Raw genomic sequence first — 23,291 nt, forward strand, 5'->3', positions numbered from 1 at the left:
GAGCCACTACACACACCCTGCATTTTGTCTTGCTGGGAGAAGCCTCCAATCAAAGACCTCCTGATCCTTTTCTGTTAAGGTCAGCATTCCAGTGTCTAGCACAGTGCTTAGCACATGATAAGCCTTCATCCAATGTTGGTTGAATGGTGGATGAGTGAGTGAACTCACAGAGTCTATTCCTAACCCCATCTTCTTAGAATCAATTCTATACTTACACTGCAATTTACCTGATTAAATTCATGCCAAATCGTTAATGGATGCCAGTAAGACCTGTCTTAATGGTCCCAGATAACTCTTGCATTTTAACCAGAGTTTTCTGTAAATAGTGTCTTTGGGAGAGCAGTGATTGCAGTAGTAAGACATACAGGCACTGTGACGAGCTCTTGGGGCTGAATATGCCTCTCACTCCATGTCCTACCACAAGGTGGGCAGCTGTCTGCTCTTTTCTCCTGTGGGCTTAACTCCCGCATTGGGTACCACCAGAGGGCAGTGGCTCCACCAGGATCTGCGTGGGGCTATGTAAAAAAGTTCTGGAGGCTCTAGGGTCAGACCCAGCATACAGTAGAGATAGATGCTCCTTTCAGCTGCCCTGGGTGTGCCATGAGTATCTCTGGATCCATTGATGAGTCTGCTGTAACACTCTTTTCTTGCTTTGTTTTCCCCAAAATGCTGGGTGAATGGCCCTATGGGGTTGGTTGGAGCTGAAGGGGCCTGGCTGGAGTGGAGGGACTTGTTTTTCCATGTTCATTGTCCTCTGTTTAGCTGGTCTTTCTGAATGTCAGTGATCCTTGCCATCCATATGATGTGCCTGGTTCTCAAAGGAGCAGGAGGAACTGTAAGGAGCCCTTCTTTAAAACAACCACTATCAGGGCCTCAACTGTCCTACTGATGCTCAGATCCAGTCCTGACCTCTCACCTAAACTCACTGTCAGCTGCTTCTTCACTGGTCCTCCTGCCTCTTGACTCTTCATCTCAGATTCATTCTGCAAATTATTCAGCAGCCTGACTAATCATCCTAAACTCCCGGAGTTCAGAAATTGTCTTTTGTTTACTGCTGTAGCCTCAGCTCCTAAAACAGAGGTTGATGCCTGGTTAGTGCTGAATACATTTGATGAAGGCAATATTGAATGTATTTCCTCTAGATCCAGGAACATTATTAATTTGTATGGTTTTATTAAGGATTGCTTCATTCATTTATTTCTTCAAGGAACATTTTTGTCTCTCAGCACATGCCAATCCCTGCATGTGGTTGGTAGAGAATATACCAGAGATAAGGGATCTTAAAGGGCTTACAATCTAGTTTATTCTGAGAAAGGAAGTTGAATCTTTCCTGGGTTCACTTCCTCACGAAACAGGCAAACGAGAAAGATAGGAGTTCACTTGCTCTTTTGTTTTGTTTTCACTGCATGCTTCTTCTAGGAGTTATCCCAGGGCAGGGCTGAGTATGATGGGAGGATGAGGCAGGAGAGTAGGTAAACCCCGAGGTCCTGAGGGAAGCTTCAGAGACTTCCAGGCCCCCATCTCCACGTGGGGGATTGGGTTGAGTTTATAACCTTCTTTCCAGTGCAGTATCACAGAGTAGCTGAGAATACTCACATACTGAAGCCAGTTTGGACTTAAATCCCGCCCTAGCCATGTGACCTTGGGCAAGGTCTCTGCCTATTTCCTTTCTATGCCTCAGTTTTCTCTCCATAAAATAGAGATAACCGTAATACCCACCTTACATCACTTGTAGCATTGTGAGAGATAAATGAGGTATCACATGTGAGGTTCTTTAAACAATGCCTGAGAGCGAAATAGATGTTTGCCACTAATTTACTTACTGTTAAGCATTTTCATCTGTTAATATAAAAAGGGAGGCCGGGCCGGGCGCGGTGGCTCAAGCCTGTAATCCCAGCACTTTGGGAGGCCGAGACGGGCGGATCACGAGGTCAGGAGATCGAGACCATCCTGGCTAACACGGTGAAACCCCGTCTCTATTAAGAAATACAAAAAAAAAAAAACTAGCCGGGCGAGGTGGCGGGCGCCTGTGGTCCCAGCTACTTGGGAGACTGAGGCAGGAGAATGGCGGGAACCCGGGAGGTGGAGCTTGCAGTGAGCTGAGATCCGGCCACTGCACTCCAGCCTGGGCGACAGAGCGAGACTCCGTCTCAAAAAAAAAAAAAAAAAAAAAAAAAAAAAAGGGAGGCCGGGCGCGGTGGCTCAAGCCTGTAATCCCAGCACTTTGGGAGGCCGAGACGGGTGGATCACGAGGTCAGGAGATTGAGACCATCCTGGCTAACACGGTGAAACCCCGTCTCTACTGAAAAATACAAAAAAAACTAGCCGGTCGAGGTGGCGGGCGCCTGTAGTCCCAGCTGCTCCGGAGGCTGAGGCAGGAGAATGGCGTGGACCTGGGAGGCGGAGCTTGCAGTGAGCTGAGATCCGACCACTGCACTCCAGCCTGGGCTACAGAGCGAGACTCCGTCTCAAAAAAATAAATAAATAAATAAATAAAATAAAAAAAATAAATAAAAAGGGAAAAGGAAAGGCAGTTTTGCATAGTTGTGATGGAAAAACTGAGGCTCAGAGTGATTAATCTTTCAGACTCACAAGGTGGGGAAACAGGGCTGTTGGGGCCCAAAATTTACTCAGATTTCAGTGTGTTTCCTAGGCCTGAGTTGGGAATTAAATACAGAACACCAAAGACAGCATGTCTTTAACATACAGCATTCTGAGTTTGTCTCTTTCCTTTGGATAAAATACCTTTCTAAGAACATTTTACTGAGAAAAGAGGACAAAAGAGAATTACCCTATAAAGATGGGGTCACTCTCAGAATTCACAGGCCATGTCAGTTCCATGGTTTTTTTGTTTTGTTTTGTTTTTTGTTTTTTTCCTTTTTTTATGCGACAAAGTCTTGTTCTGTTTCCCAGGCTGGATTGCAGTGGCACAATCTCGGCTCACTGCAATCTTTGCCTCCCGGTTCAAGCAATTCTTCTGCCTCAGCCTACCTAGTAGCTGGGACTACAGGCATACACCACCATGCCCAGCTAATTTTTGTATTTTTATTAAAGACGGGGTTTCACCATGTTGGCCAGGCTGGTCTCAAACTCCTGACCTCAGGTGATCTGCCCACCTGAACCTCCCAAAGTGGTGGAATTACAGGCATGAGCCACTGCACCCGGCTGTGTCAGTTCCATTTTAAGGGATATTTGAACCTCACTCCTGGCCTCAACCTTCACCACCTCACTACTTAAGTAAGAATGATCATATGGCTTTTACCTGGGATCCGGGCTCAGCCATTCCCGGGATGCTTCTACAGGAATGTATAAGCTATCTGCTGAGTGGCAATTCTGTTTGAGCCTTAAAACAAACAAAAAAACTTGGACTAGGAGCCAGAAGACCCTGTCTCTGTGAACCTGTTGACCATTTATTAGCCAAGTGATAATTGGGTGAGTCACTTGACCTTTCTGAGCCTTTGCTTCCTCATGTCTTCAGCAGGGAACAGCCTCTTTCTCAGATTACCATTGGGTCAGTATTTTGGCAACTGTACAGCTCTGAACAGTGAGCAGTTAGGACACAGCAGTGAAAGACAAACATTCTGTGACCTGTGTAAAACAGTGTAAATGTCTGCTTTACTGTTTTGGGCTTTAGACTTTGGTCTGACCCATTGTGCCCAGGTGGAGTTACCAGTTAACTCCTGTGATTCGGTTCATTAGGGTGGCCCGGCCCCTTTCACTCTTCATTGCTGTGGAGAAGAAGAAGGCAGCGCTGTTGGATGAAGGGTCAGGAACCTCAAGATCAGTAAGGGGCTAAATTTTGGGTCCTCTGAGAAAATGTTGCCATCTGGGCAATATGATATCTATATTAGGATCACTGGGAAAGGACTCGGGTCAGTGATCTCAGTGTTGCCTTTAGATCCTCTAGGTTGTTCAGAGCCTCAGCATCCATGACAAGTGACAGTGGCCCAGCTCTTTTAGCAGAGAACTGACTAACTTGTTGATGTATATTCATCTGTTTGCCTTTTGTGTCTGTGCAGTTGATGTGGTTGGTAGTGATGGGGAACAAACATCCTGTAGTTTTCCACTGTACCCAGTCTGCCTAAATTTAATAGAAAATCATTAAAAAAGCCAAGTAGTGCCTGCAGCTTTTCTGCGCTCATAAATGTAGTCATGAGGCTCACGGTGCAATTAGCAGCCTCCAAGTGTCTCTGGAAACTTGAGTGTGTCAGCATCTTCTTGCTGACCGTAATCAGACCTCATGGCTGCAGTCAGAATGCAGAGGGCCGGGAGGAATGATACCAACCTACATGTAGTGAACAAATCACTGGAAAAGGGGCTCAGGCTCCTAGGCCCTGGTGTGTTATGCCTGTGCTCCACTGGAGACGCCTGCCGGGCTCAAAGTAAATACACATCTTGCTCATATTACATCTTATCCAAGTAAGATTTTCCATTACCACAACATAGGAGACATGAAGGGCATGGCGATTGCTAAAATCATACAAGACTGGTTGTCTACACTTGGTGCTGCCAGGGTCAGAAAGTCATCAGTGTATGATGCATATAACTTGCCTTCTGTCTTCATCTTTCTGTTCTCTCCACTTTCTTCAGTGAAGTCTGATTACGTGCAAGTCATGGCCTCCCCTTTCCTCCTCCTCATCTACTCGATAATCAAATCCGATTGCTCTGGCTGTAGTCATTTCTCTGGAAAGCATGCCTTCGTCTTTGTTCCTATTGTCACTTAACATTGTTTCAGTTCCTTAGGGACTCTCACCTAGACCATTGTAGCAGTCTCCTCTGGTTTGCCTGCCTCTGGACCTTCCCCCAACTTTGTGATCTGTACTTCTAGGGTTACTTTTTGAAAATAAATCTGTCCATGCAATTTCCCTGTGCTTAGACCCCTTCCTTGTTCTTTCCTTCATGTGGCATTCAGGGCCATTTACAATCTCACAAAAATTGCCCTTCCAGCTCCACCTTCTGATTCTTGCCACCATGAGCAGCTTCTGTGGTTCTGTGTGTGTGTGTGTGTTTTACAAACTTTCCTCTGAAAATCCTGTACTTGTTCACCTCCCTGTGCCTTTATACATACCATTCTGTCTGAACATACCTGTTCACCCTTTAATACGCACTATAATAAATGTTGCCTCTTCTCTCAAGCCTTTCAGTCCCTATACCATTGCTATTTTTTATATACAACGTGCTAGGTGTGTCTTCCACATGAGATTATAAACTTCTTGAGGACAAGTACTGTGTTTTATTGTTTTTTTTTTTTTACCTCCAGCATATATCACAGTAGAATACAGCAGGTACTGAATACATGCTTATCAATCATGTACAATGCAGTGTAGAGTTCTGTACCAAGACAGTTTATAGTCTGGTGAGGAACATCAGTTAGCTCATAATACCACTGTGCCAAATGGATGTGTCCTAAGAGAGGCTTTAATATACACATGGTTAAGTCACAGATTGAAATGACTGTCTGAGAAGAACTGTTTATAACTGCGATTTCCTTTATCGTGGTAAAATATACATATGTAATATTTATCATTTTGACCATTCATAAATGCTTGATTCAGTGGCATTAAGTACATTCGCAGTGTTTTGTAACAATCATCTATACCCAAAACGTTTTCATTATCCCCAACAAAAACTCTGTGCCCATTAAATAATAATTTTCCGTTTCTTCCTCCCATCAGCCCCAGGTAGACTATTCTACTTTCTGTCTCTGAAGGTGCCTAAGTACCTCCTATAAATCAAATTATACAACGTTTGTCCTCCCATGTCTGACTTATTTCATTAAGCATAATGCATTTATGAGTGCATTTTTAAGGTCCATCCATGTTATAGCATATCTCAAAATTTCATGCCTTTTTATGACTGAATAATATCCCTTGGTATGTGTGTACCATATTTTGTTTCTCCCTGTCATTGGATACTTGGGTTGTTTCCACCTTTTGGCTGTCATAAATAATACTACTATGAAAATTGGTGTACAAATATATTGGTTCCAATTCCTGCTTTCAATTCTTTTGGACATATAGTTAGGAGTGGGATTGCTGGGCCATACAGTAGTTCTATGTTCAGCCTTTTGAGAAACCACCAAACTGTTTTTCCACAGTGACTGTACCATTTTACATTTTCTTCAGCAATGCATGAGGGTTTCAGTTTTTCTACATCCTTGGCAATACTTATTTTTCTTTTCTTTTTAAATTATAGCCATCCTAGTGGGTGTAAATGGAATTATCTTGCTCAGCCAGGTGTGGTGGCTCACGCCTGTAATCCCAGCACTTTGGGAGGCCAAGGCGGGCAGATCACAAGTTCGGGAGATTGAGACCATCCTGGCTAACACAGTGAAACCCCATCTCTACTAAAAATACAAAAAATTAGCCGGGCGTGGAGGTGGGCGCCTGTATTCCCAGCTACTTGGGAGGCTGAGGCAGGAGGAGAATGCCGTGAACCCAGGAGGCGGAGCTTGCAGTGAGCCGAGATCGCGCCACTGCACTCCATCCTGGGCGAGCGTGTGAGACTCCATCTCAAAAAAAAAAAAAAATTTTTGCTGGGTGTGGTGGTGCGTGCCTGTAATCCCAGCTACTCGGGAGGCTGACTTTAGCTAATTTAAGCAAGCAAAGTATTTATTGGAAGGTAACTAAGGCTCACAGAATGGAGAGTTTAATAACAGGGCTCAGGAAGGAAAGATACAGGGCAGCTAAGTGATCTTAGCAATAGGAACTTATGTATAGTCTCTTTGGGGTGACCCAATTTTACTATTTTATTTATTATTTTTTAGAGATGAGGTCTTGCTGTGTTGGCCAGGTTGGTCTTTAATTCTTGGCCTCAAGCAGTCCTCCTGCCATGGCCTCCCAAAGTGCTAGGATTACAGGCATGAGCCACCGTGTCCTGCCAAGGGTGATCCAACTTTAGCTTCCTTTCATATTTGTTTTTTTCTACTCTCAGAAGCAAGAGTCTGATTAGCTAAGCTTCAGCTATGTGTCCATCTCTGCGATGAGGGGACAGCATTCTAGGATCAACAGCCTGCCAACTCATGGAACTGGGGAAGAGTAGGTCCTGAACATAAGGAAGAAATGCAGAGAGAGATAGAGACCTCAGTGTCGGAGTACTTCTGGGATCTACTGATCCATTGAGGCAGATGATGGAAGCAACCTAACCAATCCATGGAATAGCCTCTGGGTGTTTCTGTTGGCCATAGAATCTTGAACACCCTGGCCTGTGACCAGTGCCAACCCATTGTAACCATATATATCTGACATTCTTCCTTGAAACCTCTCTGGTTTCTCCATGTTCATTCTTAAGTATGGTTGCTAAGACAAAGACTTTTGACTATTAAAATAAATGAGGAAAGAAAACTTTTTGACCTTTGCATATATGGCTTTTCCTTTAATATAGGTAATAATAATTACCTTTTCATATTTCTGATTTATCTGTTCGTGAGGGAGATTTGCTCTGGTATGCTATTACGTCTACTTGGCCAGACCCTTGCTTCATCCTGTTATTTTTTTATTTTGATATAGACATAATACTGTGCCTTTGACCTTGTCGAATCTTATCTTCTTTTTAAGGACAGTTTTTCTAAATTTAAAAAGAGTCTGTTTTACTCTTGCTTTCCAAAGTGCAGAAATGAGCAATTTTAGCTTTGTGCTTGTGTAGTTCTTCCGTTTCTCGTATGACTCATCAGAAGCAGAAAGGTGTGATGGCTTAGACAGTAGATTTAGAGACTGGCCATCTGAGTTAAAAGTCCCAGCACTGTCACTTACAAGCAGGATGTGATCTGACTGCAAGTCACTTAACATTTTTTTTTCTTTTTCCTTTTTTTGAGACAGAGTCTTGCTCAGTTGCCAGGCTGGAGTGCAGTGGCATAATCTCGACTCACTGCAACTTCTGCCTCTCGAGTTCAATGAGTCCCCTGCCTCAGCCTCCTGAGTAGCTGGGACTACAGGTGCACGTCACCATGCCCGGCTAATTTTTTTGTATTTTAGTAGAGATGGGGTTTCACTATGTTGGCCAGGCTGGTCTCGAACTCCTGACCTCAGGTTATCTGCCTGCCTCAGCCTCCCAAAGTGCTGAGATTACAGGCATGAGCCACGTTTGAGCTTCTGTTTCCTTGTTGATAGAGTCAGGACAACAATAGCAGTTTGGCTGTGAGCTCCTCGAGGGCAGGGTTGTGGTTGTGAGGCACAAATAAGATCATAAAATGAAAATATTATCGGCCGGGCGCGGTGGCTCAAGCCTGTAATCCCAGCACTTTGGGAGGCCGAGACGGGCGGATCACGAGGTCAGGAGATCGAGATCATCCTGGCTAACATGGTGAAACCCCGTCTCTACTAAAAAATACCAAAAAAAACTAGCCGGGCGAGGTGGCGGGCGCCTGTAGTCCCAGCTACTCGGGAGGCTGAGGCAGGAGAATGGCGGGAACCCGGGAGGCGGAGCTTGCAGTGAGCTGAGATCCGGCCACAGCACTCCAGCCTGGGTGACAGAGCGAGACTCCGTCTCAAAAAAAAAAGAAAGAAAGAAAGAAAGAAAGAAAGAAAATATTATCAAATGCATTGTGTAATCGTTGTTACCACCATCACTGCCATCATTATTATCAGTACAGATTTTAGATAGTCCCCAGGATTATTTCCTTTAGGACTTCGCACCATCAGTGCTGTTGTTAAAACTGCGACTCTTTCAAGCCAGGTGTTGGCTTCTCTAATGAGTATGCCTGAGACTTGTCATGTGGTATACTATAAAAAGCTTCCAGAAACCAAAGTAGATTATAGCTGTAATATTCCCCTTATTCAAATGCCCTAAAGAGAAGAAAATTAAATAGCCATGGTAGTTTGATCATCTCAGAACCTTAATGTACCTCATCAGCTCCTTTTGAAGATGATTGTAGACTTAATATTATGTGTTCGCATGTTTTCTCAGCTGGACAAATGACTAGAATTTCTGAGGACATACATCTTTTCTCTCTTGGCTATTTTCCAAGCCTGAGGGAAGGACTGCTGTACTCCATGACTATATAGAAATTAGGGCTACTGGTTCTGCAATTCTGTCTGCCAACCATATCGCTTGTTTTTCAGGACATTATCAGGCTACGCAGTCTTGAACATATAGATCCCAAGCAGCAAAACAGGAATTTTCAAAATAAATAAGAAAAGGATTCGTATTATTATTACTGTGTTGTAGAGACAGGACCTCACTTTGTTGTCTAGGCTGGTCTTGAACTCGTGGCCTCAAGTGATCCACCTGCTTTGGCCTTGCAAAGCATGGGGATTATACATGTAAGCCACTTTGCCCAGCCAAGAAGGAAATATTTTAAAAAGCATGTCTTCATATAGCAAACTTCCCTTGTACATTAAAAGTTTGAAATGTTTAAAATGGATTTTAAAATGGATCTCCTCATGCTGAGTTTAGGTTGGCCTTTCATCGCAACGGGAACATACTTTATTTAAATGTTCACATTATTTTATAAAAAGAGAGAAAGAAATTGTCTTTCATTTGAAATATTTTTTTTTTTATTCTTGGTATTAACAATTTTCTCTGGAACTGCCCGATATGTGTGTGTGTATGCGTGTGCGCACACAGAGTTTTGTTTGTATTTTGTCATCATTACTAAAAGACCCTCAATAGATCTTTCAGTCATAATGCATGTGAGTAACAGGTAGACTTTTTTGTTTGGTCTCTCCATGTCCCCGTCTCTCTTGTCTATCTACTCTTACTCTGTTTCTAAGTATCTCATAAAATATTCCACAGTGGGCTAATTTCTAACCTGAACTTTAAATAGGCTAGCTGATGTTCAGTGCACATCAGCCTGTTGCCACACAATGACTGTAGAACATGGCGTTGGCACTGCAAAGCATGGGTGGTGGCATTACTGTCTACTACAGCACAGCTAAAACATGACCTACAATCTTGTGTTGCATTGTTGCCTTATGATGAATTTGATATAGTCCTTAGGCTTCAGCCAGCAACTCTGGCTGTCCTTTGTCGTTCATTCATTCCGGCAAATTCTTAGTCTGCTGCTGTTAGCAACTTTGCTTCAAGCCAGTAACCTTAAAGCTTATTCTCACCTTCGTGCTTATCAGTGTTTTCCATGCCAACTTTCTTCTATTTTCCCACCCCCCGCCCACCATAATTACACCCACTCCCAACCTCAGGTTTTCCCAGGAGTGGAGCTTGGCTATACTAGGAATATCAGATGTATTAGTAACTGGCCACTGATGACCCATCTGGTGGCTGTCTCTAGCTGCCACTGGAACTGGAATCTCTGAGTTGTGTTTACCCAGGACCACATTGGCATTTCTTAGTTCTGCCTCTGCAGATAGCCTGAGCTATGGGGCACAGGAAGGGGCAGCTACATTCATTCCGGTGTCTGTTCCAACACAGTTAGGCACTGGAGTTGGATTGCTCTGTATTCTTATCTTGACCTCACTATTTCTTAGCTGTCTAGCTTTAACTTTCCCAAACATCAGATTCCTCTTCTCTAAAGCAGAGACAGTAACAGTTCCTGTCTCTTAGAGTCCTTGGGAAGGTTTAAGTGGCTAATGTGTAAAGTTGTAACACAGTTATTGGCACTTGGTAAATAATGAATGATGGGGTCCGTCTCCAGACTTGAATCACTTTGGGGCACCTGTAGACTGGTGAGAGGGCAGACTTAGTAGAGAAAATAGTATGTGTGCTAAGTCTTAGAGGATAAGGAGTTAGCATCCCTTCCATCAGTGGATAAAGAAGAGAAGGATTCCTGGCAGCAGTGTGACTAAGAAATAGACGAGAACATGATGTATCTGTGCACATACTTTACTGACTGCAGGGTGAGGTACAGTAGGGAGGCAAGAGGAGGGGAGGCAGAAACAATGGCCAAGAGCAGATCACTAGAAGCCTTGCAGAGTTCACGGAGGAGTTAAAACTTGATCTCCCGTCAGTCCCTATATCCACATAGTCTGGTTCCTCTGTTAAGCAGTCACATAAATATCTTTAAGAGCAGCAACAGTGAAAAGGGGAAAGAGAGCAGCGAATTGGCCTCGAATGAACTGGCATCTCTTTAAAGCTAATATTCCTCCTTGAGAATGCTACTTTAATTAAACATGTGCCCTGCAAGATTCATTATTGCCTTACTTGTGTTCCCTGTTGGTTGTCTCATTCATTAATCTGCTGATTAGTAACCCTGAACTCTTGCATCCCCTCCTTTTTTTTTGCATTCCCTTTTTAATATACTATGCTGTTTCCCCTGGGACATAAACTCCAGGACCTGTCCCTGGCCTGCTCATGTTTGTTTTCTTTGCCCCTTGTGCCTGCCTCTGCTATAACATTTGTAGTATGTGTTAAGTAATCCTTAAGGTAACATTTTTATTATGTCATAAAAAGTGCATGGCAAATATATTATAACTCATGGACTTTGTTTAAAAATGAACGGATAATTTATTGAGTGTGTTACATGAGCCTCACTCCCCTCCCCATTTCAGCTGAGACCTGCTGCTCATTTAGCCGAGCCTCCTATTGAGTGCTCCCTCCCTGTGACATGCTGGGAAAGCAGGCCCATGGTTGGCTAGAAGTGACATCATAGTTTATGTACTCAATAAAAATTTAATTAAGTCATTACAGGAATTGCAGTCATCATTTAACCCTCTGATTTCTTCTGTTTAGTTTATTATTAAACATTCAATAATACCAGTCACTGAATCCTGATGGCTTATAAAATATCTGCATGAATTTTAATGGCTTAAATAAATGGGAAAATATGAGTAACTGATATAAAAGGAACCTTTTCCTTGTGGCGTTGTATGTATGGGTTTTTATGAAAAGCAAAGCATTATGGAAAGGATGAGTTTAATAAGAGAACGGCCCAACACTATCTGGGAGGAGTTTCTCTTCTGCTGGGTGCAGCTGTGTAGTCATGGGCAGAGCGCTCCATATGGTGTGATCTGGCAGTGGAGAGGCGGGGAACCTGCACACCAGCAACCAAAAACTTAAATGAGGGACTAAAATCCAGCAGGGATTCACCAGAGCGAATACCCCGCTCCCCTTGGCTGCTGAACTAGCTAGAAGGGCCCCGCCAAGTGAGTCCGGTAGTTGAGGAAGCTGCTGTCACTTGCCCTCACCTGTTGCCCTGCAGATCATGTGTCTGTACTGATTGCACTTTCACCCTCTTCCAGGAAGGGCCCTTTTCATGATCTAATCCAGCCTGGGTGATGATTTCTGAAAAGCATTTCTAGCTGTGGCAGCTTGCCATTGTCTCAGCTAGAGGTGAAGGGAGAGGCAGCTTACAGGTCACTGGAGTTGGAATATAGGACCAGAAGGTCAAGGAGCCTTGCTAGTAAGGAACTCTACTCTTGCGCTCTGTGTTTCCTGGGCAGTAGCCAACCAGAATGCAGGTATATCCCAAGAGGAGAAAATGTGTTTGTATGTATGTGGGCCTTGCTGGAAAGCAAGAACTGAGGTTTGCAGATCAATGTGTTGGTGATCTCTGGAAATACCCTGCAGATGGTAAAGTAGGAAAAGCACTCACCCAGAAATCAGGTTCTAATCCTGGCTCTGACACTATGATGTGTGACCTTGAATAAGTCTCTTCTTTCTGGGTTTCAGTTCACCCTTTCCTCAAGGGTATTGAGCTAGGTAATCTCTGAGGGCCCTTCCTGCACCAGAGCTTAATGGTGTGATACGGACATAAACTAGCTCTGCTAGGCAGGTTCAGTGAATGTTTTCCTCTGAGAGATGCTCCTGCCTTACTGTTTGATACCTCTGATATTGTCCGTTCTATTATGATGATATCGCTGCGATTATTCCTAACACAGGAGAACAACTCACGTGGGAGTAGGGAGAGCCTCCAAGTGTGGGTATCAGGAGGTTTGAGTTGTAGTCTCATCCTCACATGACAGAAGGAACGACCTCTAGCTGTGGCCTGTTTCTTGACTCTTCCCTTTACCCCAGCCCTTTCTGGAAGATGGGACAGTAGAAGTTTGGCAGTGTATGTTTCTGAAATTCCAGAAACACGGAACGTATTCAGCAGGGGGAAAGAAAGAAAGGAGAAGAAGAAAACCCCCAGAAAACTAGTTGGATAGAACATGCTCTGCATGGCATGGTACACAGGCCCTTGTAAAAATTCACTTACCAGCAAGCCTGTCTTAGCCCCTGCTCTGGGTTAGGCTCTGGACCAGATGATGGGGGTGCTGAGATTAATCAGACATGGTTCCTATGACCCTTGAGTAGTTCCCAGACTAGTGGGAGAGACAGGTGCATAAGCAGCTCTAAACCGTGTGTGTACCCAGGGGAGAAAGTATGCCCAGAGAGCTGTGAGAACACTGAGGATGGATGGCTAATGTGGCCCTGGTTGAAGGTGTGTGGGATAGGTCATGGTTTGCACTCCTACTTACGTCCAGTCTACATTTTCCAGCCTTGAGCTTCACAGTCCTTTCATTTTTGAAAATTATCCATGACTGTAAAGCATTGGAACTGGTTTTGGCTTTATGTAAACAAACCAGAAGTTATAATTCCTTACATTTGCAGAGCATTCTGCAGTTTACCAAGGCTTTCAGCATACACACATTATTAAATTAATGAATGAATGCATGCTAACTCACGTGCTCTTCCAAACAGCCCTGTGTGTTGGGCATTTAAAAGAAAAGGGGCCAGGTGCAGTGGCTCATGCCTATAATCCCAGCACTTTGGGAGGTCAAGGCAGGCTGATCGCCTGAGGTCAGGAGTTTGAGACCAGCCTGGCCAACATGGTGAAACCCTGTCTCTACTAAAAATACAAAAAAATTAGCCAGGCATGGTGGCAGGTGCCTGTAATCCCAGCTACTCGGGAGGCTGAGGTAGGAGAATCGAGAATCACTTGAACCTGGGAGGCAGAGGTAGCAGTGAGCTGAGATCATGCTGCTGCACTCCAGCTTGGCCAACAGAGCGAGACTCTGTCTCAAAAAAAAAAAAAAAAAAAAAAAAAGAAAAGAAAAAAAGAAATGGTCTCCAGTTGACTTGCTTAAGATAACATCCTGTGTACATAGCAAAACTATCACTTGAACCCAGGTTTTCTGAGTCTAAATCCAGATCTCCCTTTCTGCATTTCTTCCCACTAGTTATGAGTCACAGGATAAAATCACTCAGTGTTTGATTTGTGACCCAAAGTAAAATTATCCTCCCAGAAGCAGAACCCTGGCAGACTGAAAGGAGCGTGGACTCTGGATTCAGACTAACCTGGATGCTGATCTCAGCTTTATCATGAATTTGCTCTGCGACACAAGGCATCACTTCACCCGGCTGAGTCTCTCACACAGTCACTTATAGTCTGAGTGACTGTAACACATCTACCTCTGAGTTCTGGTGATGATTAGAGGAGATAGTGTCCATAAAGCTCCGGGCCCATGACAGGTACTTGGTAAATGAGATGACCGTGGGCATGGTCACCATCAGAGTTGTTAAGCAGAAATCTTGTTCTCCATATAAAGTTCCAAATGCCTTTTGGCTGTTTCCAAAACCATCAGTTCAGATAGTCAGTGAGTCCTTACTCTGTGCTCTACATTGCACTGGCTTTCTGCTGGGATCCTGAAGAGGAATAAAACGTGGACCCTGCCTTATAGCATGTTACTGTCTGGAGGTCAGAGTTGTTCCCTATTGAAGGCATTCAGTGAACTTCACTCTGGGCCCTGAAGATCCTCCAGGCCAGGCTGTTCCCTGAGAGGAGAGAGGAGTTCTACCGGACTCTCAAGCATCTCACCAGAATAGCATTTCTAAAACAGTCTCTGAGTTTTTGTTTGTTTGCTTGAGACAGACCCTCATTCTGTTGCCCAGACTGGAGTGCAGTGGCGTGATCTTGGCTCACTGTAGCCTCGGCCTCCCAGGCTCAAGTAATCCACCTCAGCCTCCCAAGTAGCTGGGACTACAGGCATGCACCACTACACCAGGCTAATTTTTGTATTTTTTTGTAGGGATGGGGTTTCACCATGTTGCCCAGGCTGGTCTCGAACTCCTGGGCTCAAGCAATCTGCCTGCCTTGGCCTCCCAAAGTGCTGGGATTACAGGTGTGAACCACCACCCAGCCAAGATGATCTCTTAACTTTAACATTCTTCTTGCTTCAGAGTTGCCCCTGCTTTGTTCTTCCCTCCTTTCTATAGCCTCAGAGGCCCCCCTTTTTCCTCAGCATGTCTCTCACAGTCCTGCCTCTCTCCCTCCTCTTCCCATCTCTGACCACTTCCTTCTCTTTGTTTTTTCATCACAACAAACTCTTGAGTGACCCTGAAGATGTCTCCTAACCTAGTCTCAACATACCTTTCCTGTGATCCTGCCCATTCACCCTCCCTGTCAGTGGCACCCTCCCTGTGCCAGTCATTTTCTTTCCAGCCTCTGCACCTTTGCACACCTCCTTCTGTCTAGAATGCTCTCTCTCCCTCCTCTGTCAAATTCCTCCTCCTCCAAGGTTCACTTAAATGTTACCTCCTGGAGAGCACTTACCAGCTCCCTCAAGCAGGTAAAACTAAAACCCATTTATCACTCAGCATGTTTGGAATAGGATTTGAGGCAACATGTTGCAGTGTAATTATTTTTTATATGCCTATTTTCCTACATTGGACTGAGCTCCTCCAATCAAGAAACCTTTTCTTATACTTGGCTCATAGGATCTAGCACAAAACTAAACATGTGTTTGGGGCTCAGTTCATTAAGCTGACTTGTATAACTTGAGATCAAAACCTAAAAGAAGTTGGCAAATTGGGGAGAATCCTGACAGGTCAGGGAATTGAGAATGGACCGGCAGCTTGACTTGTTAGTGGCTGTCTCTCTGTTCTACTAAGAGTCTGTGATAGCCAAGAGTCAAAGATCATACTTTTTGTTTTTTTTTCATTCTTTCTTTCATACTTTTGTTTTTGCCATTTGTTTCTGTAGGTTAATCCCTATATCCTGAAGAAGAACATGATCCTCATGACAAATCATTTCTATGCAGCGATCTTGGGATATGATGAGGTAAGATCATTTACCAAGGCTTAGGCAGAACAGTGGCCTCCCCCAGCAAAAGCTTTTGATGAGAGCCTCTGAGGGAAGCTGCAGGGACCGTTGTTACTGGCTACCACCATGGTGTAGTATTTATTTCTTCATATTCATCAACTGGGCAGCAAGAATGAATATGCTCGGCATGTTTGGGAAACATGCCACATGTTTGGGAAAGAAGGCAGTATTTAATATGGTCAAACCATTCAACTGGCATTTGTTGAGTGACTGCTGGGTGCTGGATGGAGGGACAGAGGTAAATGAGACACTGTCTTAGCCCCATGTGCTCCCAGAGAGAGGAGGACATTCATGTAAACAGCGTGGTCTGCCAGGCAAAGTATACACTTTTTTTTTTTTTTTTTTTTTGCTGTAATTATGAAAGCAATACATACTCATTTTAAAAGTTTGTAAAACTGGCCGGGCGCAGTGGCTCCCAGCACTTTGGGAGGCTGAGGCAAACGAATCACTTGAGGTCAGGAGATCGAGACCAGCCTGGCCAACATGGTGAAACCCCATCTCTACTAAAAATACAAAAATTAGCCGGGTATGGTGGTGGGTGCCTATAATCCCAGCTACTCCAGAGGCTGAGGCAGGTTAATCGCTTGAACCTGGGAGACGGAGGTTGCAGTGAGCCGAGATCATGCCTCTGCACTCCAGCCTGGGTGACAGAGTGAGACTCTGTCTCAAAAAAAGATAAATAAATAAAAATAAAAGTTTGTAAAGCTGTACATAAATGGTTGAAGTAGAAATTAGAAGACCTGGCTGGGCACGGTGGCTCACGCCTATAATCCCAACACTTTGGGAGGCCGTGGCGGATGGATCACCTCAGGTCAGGAGTTTGAGATCAGCTTGACAAACGTGATGAAACCCCGTCTCTACTAAATATACAAAAATTAGCAGGGCATGGTGGCATGCGCCTGTCATCCCACCTGTTTGGGAGGCTGAGGCACGAGAATCGCTTGAACCTGGGAGGCGGAGACTGCAGTGAGCTGAGATTGTGCCACTGCACTCTAGCTTGGGCGACAGAGTGAGACTTGGTCTCAAAAAAAAAAAAAAGAAACCACGAAATGAGAAGACCTATTTCCTACCCTGCTCCAGACAAAACCTTAATTCCTAGTTTATTGGATGACCTTCCAAATGTTGTCTGTGCATAGACAAGCACCTTTATCTTTTTCTTCTTTATGCAACTGGAGTTACACTAGACACATGATTCTGCGACTTGCTTTTTTCACCGAAGTGTGTATCTTGGGTGTCCTTCCACATCAGGACATTTGGATCTATCTCATCTTTTTTAAAAAATTGTAAAATATGCATATCATAAAATGTACAATTTTAACTATTTTTAACTGTATGGTTTAGTAGCATAAAGTACATTCCCATTGCTTTGCACCATCACCACCATTCATCTCCAGAGCTTTTCCATCTTCCAAGCTGAAACTCTGTCCCTATTGAACAATAATTATTCCCTCCTTCCCTCATATCCCCTAGCAACCACCATTCATTTGACTTTATGCCTCTGTGAATTTGACTACTGTAGATAATTCATGTAAGTAGAATCATACAATTTTTGACCTTTTGTGACTGGCTTATTTCACTTAACATAATGCCCTGGAGGTTCATCAATCTCATCTTTTTTCTCCCCAACATTTATTGTGGAGATTTCAAGCATGTAGAAAGAATGGTGTAATGAACACCTGATATTTTAAACTAACCAGATGCTTTTATACTGATTTTATGGTTACCTCCAGATTTAATGCAAGCATGACCCCTCCTGGGAAGCAGTTCCTGAACTTGCTGTGGCTCAGCTCATTCCATCCTCCCTGCACTCTCACAGTGCTTACTATATTCACATTATCTGTCACCCTGGCTGGGTGGGGATTTCTTTTTGGGTAGTGGCAATGCCTACTGTGTTTGCATTTATGTGGCCTGACATAGTGCTTGGCATGTGATAGTCACCGAGTGAGAAATGCACAAAAGGACAAAAGAAAGAAACTGGAGTTCAGATTGGAGGAAATGTTACCAGCCTGAAGATCATAATTAAAGCCAGGAGACAAGCTTACAAAAAAAATCCAGTTAAATGATTTGGTTAGGGTCATAGGACCAGTTAAAATAGGGTCTCCTGATTCCTGTTCTCCTAGATATCCTGAATTAGAAGGAAGCATTTAGATTGCATACTATACACATCATTAACTTAACATGAGCTTTTGGTGGTTATGGGATGGGAATTGAGAATTATTGCTCAAGTGTACATATCTTTTTTTTTTTTTTTTTTTTTTTTTTTTTTTTTGAGACGGAGTTTCACTCTTCTTGCCCAGGCTGGAGTGCAATGGCACAATCTTGACTCACCGCAACCTCCGCCTCCCAGGTTCAAGCAATTCTCCTGCCTCAGCCTCCCGAGTAGCTAGGATTACAGGCATGCACCAACACGCCTGGCTAATTTTGTATTTTTAGTAGAGGCGGGGTTTCTCCATGTTGAGACTGGCCTCGAACTCCTGACCTCAGGTGATCCGCCTGCCTCGGCCTCCCAAAGTGCTGGGTTTACAGGTGTGAGCCACCGCATCTGGCCTACATATCAATTATAAAAGAGGACGAATTGTAATTATAGAAGCCTTACTATATAGAAAAGGATGAGGCTTAGGAGTGAAGAACTACACCTCTCTATGAGCCTTTGTTTATGGTCTTTATTGCAGGTGGCTCTGTTGGCTCAGTCAATCCTTTCATCAATATTAATAAAAATGTACCGAATTGTTTGTTCCCAGTCCCCCATCCAGTCCATTCTGGCAGAGCCATTTTACCCAACTGTGCCTGACCACAGGAGTCACCTGGAGTGCTTTTAAAATCTAAATATCACCTCTCTGAAGATTCCAATTCAGTAGGAGTGCTGCCTGGTGGTTCAATATGTCACTCCAAGGTGACTTTTAAGAGCAGGAAATTTGGGAAAATATACTAATAACCTGGGACACTTTTTAGAAATATCAGTGTCTGGGTCCTATCCCCCAAAGTTCTGATTTAACTGGTGGAGGTGGACATCTGTAGTTGTAAAAGTTCCCAGGTGATTTTAATGTGCAATTCTAGAAGTTTTTCCTATATTTTAATGTGCCTGTGAGTCACCTAGAGGATCTACGTACAATTCAGATTCTGACTCAGCAAGTCTGGGGTGGGGCCTGAGATTCTGCATTGCTAACGGCTGCAGGTGATCGGGGTGCAGCCATTTCACAGACCACACTTGGAATCACAAGGTTCTAGAGCTATTTGATACTAAACACATGCAACTATTTTGACTTAAATTAATTAAATAAAATAGAAAATTCATATCCTCAGATACTCAGTTACTATATGTGGCTACTGTCTTGGACAGTGCAGATACAGAACAGTTCCATAGTCACAAAAAGTTCTGTTGGACAGTGCTATTGTACAGCAGCCTTTTCCTAGAATCTTGCTTGGATTCTTCCCCCTCACTGGACGCTCTGGGAACCTTCCTGTTTCCTATGACATTAGGTCCAAATTGCTCCCTGAACTTCCAGGCCTTCTGTGAACTGTTGCCATTGCTATGTGCCCTATTTACCTTTATATTTCTTGTGCTCTCTCTTAGGCCATTTGCCATACTGCCCCATAGATATGCTGTGTCTGACTGAGACTCTACCTAAAACGAGGGGTTGAGGGCAGTAGCTGAGTCTTGGTCGGCTTTAGGCCCTGGTTCAGGACCTGGCGTACCTTGTAGGCACTCCCTCTGTAAATGTTTTGAACATTTTCTCTTGCTTAGAATAATCTGCAGCTGGCCAGGCACAGTGGCTCACGCCTGTAATCCCAGCACTTTGGGAGGCCGAGGTGGGTGGGTCACCAGACCAAGAGTCACGAGGCTAGCCTGACCAACATGGTGAAACCCCGTCTCTACTAAAAAAAAAAAAAAAAAAAAAGCCAGGCGTGGTGGCGGGCACCTGTATTCCCAGCTACTCGGGAGGCTGAGGCAGGAGAATGGCGTGAACCCAGGAGGCGGAGCTTGCAGTAAGCCAAGATCGCACTGCTGCACTCCAGCCTGGGCAACAGAGCGAGACTCCGTCTCAAAAAAAAAAAATCTGCAGCTCTACAAATCCTCCCTTTTTTTTTTTTTTTTTTTTTGAGATGGAGTCTCTCTCTGTTGCCAGGCTGGAGTGCAGTGGTGCGGTCTCGGCTTACTGCAACCTCCACCTCCCGGGTTCAAGGGATTCTCCTGCCTCAACCTCCCACGTAGCTGGGACTACAGGCAGGTGCCACTGTGCCCGGCTAGTTTTTTTTGTATTTTTAGTAGAGACGGGGTTTCACCATGTTGGCCAGGATGGTCTCAATCTCTTGACCTTGTGATCTGCCCGCCTTGGCCTCCCAAAGTGCTGGGATTACAGGCGTGAGCCACCATGCCTGGCTCAATTCTCCCAATTCTTAAAGGCCCACTTCTTCAGAAAGGCTTCCCTGACCTCTCTGGCTGTCTTGTGTTTTTACTGTGAATTTCAACACCCATCCATCTATTCATTATCCATTTAACAGGTAGCTTTTGAGTGTCTACCATGTGTGATACATGAAAATACATTGGTGCATAAAACAAACATGGTCTGGCTCTTTCCCACTGGAGCTTACCTTCTAATTGAGAGACATAGTAAACAAGTAACAGATAAACAAGCAATAAATATCTAACTACAGTACAGTGCAGTGAGAGAGAATAACAGGGGAATGACTTAGTGTGGACCAGGAAGGTCTCTCTGAGGAGTTGTCATAAAAGCTAAGACTGTAGAACAAGGAGGCAGCCATGTAGAGTATAGCTGAGTCTCACTCTGCAGCTTGGCATGTGTTCATTCTCCAGGATATTACTCTGTGCTGCTGTTAGATGTGCACTGATTTTGTCCCTTCAGCTAGATTGCAAGTTCCCTGAGAGCTCACACCATATTGCAGTGACTCTTGTGTTCCTGTCGTTATGCTGAGCACATAGTGATGTCAAATCAATCTTCACTGAGTGGAACTCTGCCACTCTAAACCCTTAATCAGAACCAGAACCCTCCAAAACCAAAACAATCCCCTTGGCTTCCTCTCAGTTACTCTAGACCTAGGTGTCTTAATTTCTGAAGGATGCTTTGTTGTGTTGTGAGGGAAAACAAGTAGGCACCCGATTAGATTGGGTGGAAATTATAGTGTGTCCTCATGTTTGGTTCCCAGGACCCTTCTTCCTTTTCTGCTTTCTTAGTTTGAAATATGCACCCTCAGATTAGTCTCTCATTTGTTTTCACTGCCTTACGCTAGCAGTGTGGTGGGAAGAAGGCTGATGTTGTGTTCGTTAATTTATTCAGCCATTCTTTTTTTTTTTTTCTGAGACAGGGTCTCACTCTGTTGCCCAGGCTGGAGTGCAGCAGTGTGATCGCAGCTCACTGTATCCTCGACCTCCCCGGGCCCAGGTGATCATCCCGCCTCATCCCTCCCGAGTCGACTCGTGTGCCACCATGCCTGGCTAATTTTTCTATTTTTTGTGGAAACAATTTCACCATGTTGTCCGAGCTGGTCTTGAACTCCTGGGCTCAAGTGATCCACCCAGCTTGGCCTCCCAAAATGCTGGGTATTCAGCCATTCTGATTGCTCTCCCACTCTATGCCAGGTTCTGTGTTCTGACTAGAGTGGGTCAGTCACCATCCCCCACCTCATCATTGCATGCTAGTTCTAGTTCAGTCATCAGTTAGCTAGTCTCTAAGCCTCAGTTTACTTATCTTTCAAATGGGGATACAGGCCAGGTGCGGTGGCTCACGCCTGTAATCCCAGCACTTGGGAGGCCGAAGCGGGCAGATCACTTGAGGTCAGGAGTTCGAGACCACCCTGGCCAACATGGTGAAACCCCGTCTCTACTAAAAATACAAAAAATTAGCCGGGTGCAGTGGCGCATGCCCATAGTCCCCAGCCACTCGGGAGGCTGAGGCAGGAGAATCACTTGAACTTGGGAAGCAGAGGTTGCATTGAGCCAAGATCACGCCACTGCACTTCAGCCTGGGTAACAGAGTGAGACTCCATCTCAAAACAAAGCAAAGCAAAGCAAATGCGAATATCTGTTCTACTTGGCATACATAATCATTAGGAGCCAGGTGTGTGAAGGAACCCTAACAGTCTGGAACAGTTGGGTTGTTCTCACTATTAGTGAGTCCTGAGTCATCCTTTTCTTTCTGATGGCTCAGGAATTCCTGATTATGGAGTTGCCCCTTCCCAGCCATCTCACCCGCTGCTAAAGTTGCCTATTTTCCCATCCTGAGCTCTGCCCATTCTCCAGGTCCCCATAACACCCACTCCCAATCCCATTCCTTTCTGCACAGCACATGTGGGTTGCTGCCAGCAGTGCTCTGGCACGTGCGCAGGCACAGTAGACACAGGCATGCTGTTGTGCTAGCAAATCGTTTGCAGAAGGGTGATGTGCCTGAGCTTGTCCTCTGCTCCTTTCCCCATCTGCCAAAAGAAGCCAGTTTTCCTGACTCAGCCATCGTGCCAGGACAGTCCTAAGCTGTGGAACTGTAAGGAGTGTTTATCAGAGAGCATTTGGAACAGGTGGAATGTTTTTCTACCAAACTGTCGGCACCCCATACTGGACATGGCCCTTCCTGGCAGCAGGCCTGGAGCCAGACCTCATATACCACAATGCCCAAGAGGACAGACCACAATATAATGTCAAATAAAGTGATCCTGGGTCTTTGCGTAATGTTTACCACTTACAGAGCCATTCATGGCCAGTATCTCTCACTTCTCACAGCTCTGTGGGATGGGTATTATTAGGCTTGTTTAACTCATGAAAAACTGAGGCTCAGGAATGGCTAATAGCTTCTCAAAGGCCACACGGCCATCAAATGACAGAGCTGGCATTTGAACTCTGTGCTCTGGCTCCCAGACCCCACTGTTTTGACTATATCCCAGCTGTCTGCCAAAGCATACTCCTAATCTTTGTATCCAACAGATTACACTTAACAAGTAGTTCAAGAATGCTGTAAGTAGAGCAGGTAACTTCATCTGTTTTTAAGAAGTACAAGATTGAGACTTTGGTTTAGTCAACTGCCACCATCACTGATCTTGGCAGAGGTGGAACTAGGACTTGATCTGCCTTCTGACTTCAAGTCAGCACATCGATTCTACACACTACCTTGACACCTGGACAGAGCAACTTCTCAGGGCCTGCTCCATCAGTCACCTTCACCCCAGGAAGCAAGACTCTCAACCCTCCCTCCTCTAGAGGTCCAAGCTAGAAAATGTCCTTAGCTGGTGGCTGGGGCTCTCATTTTGCTCTGTAATCTTTGAGCTTCCCAACAGAAGTCTCCTCTGTGCCAAAAGAGGCAGTGTTAGG

The 23,291-nt window shown here is 44.6% G+C and overlaps 1 protein-coding gene across 8 annotated transcripts in view; it reads left to right on the forward strand.

Annotated features, from left to right (window-relative positions):
• Positions 1–23,291, forward strand: part of LOC105496263 (ubiquinol-cytochrome c reductase complex assembly factor 1) — a 110,500-nt gene that overhangs the window by 82,417 nt on the left and 4,792 nt on the right. For all 8 annotated transcript variants that reach the window (XM_011766500.2, XM_011766502.3, XM_071079452.1 and 5 more), the window contains one exon: positions 15,854–15,931. In XM_011766500.2, coding sequence (XP_011764802.2) covers positions 15,854–15,931 — 78 coding nt within the window. The remainder of the gene's footprint in view (positions 1–15,853; positions 15,932–23,291) is intronic.

The sequence above is a fragment of the Macaca nemestrina genome, chromosome 15 (genome assembly GCF_043159975.1).
Source record: "Macaca nemestrina isolate mMacNem1 chromosome 15, mMacNem.hap1, whole genome shotgun sequence".
Lineage (NCBI taxonomy): Eukaryota > Metazoa > Chordata > Mammalia > Primates > Cercopithecidae > Macaca > Macaca nemestrina.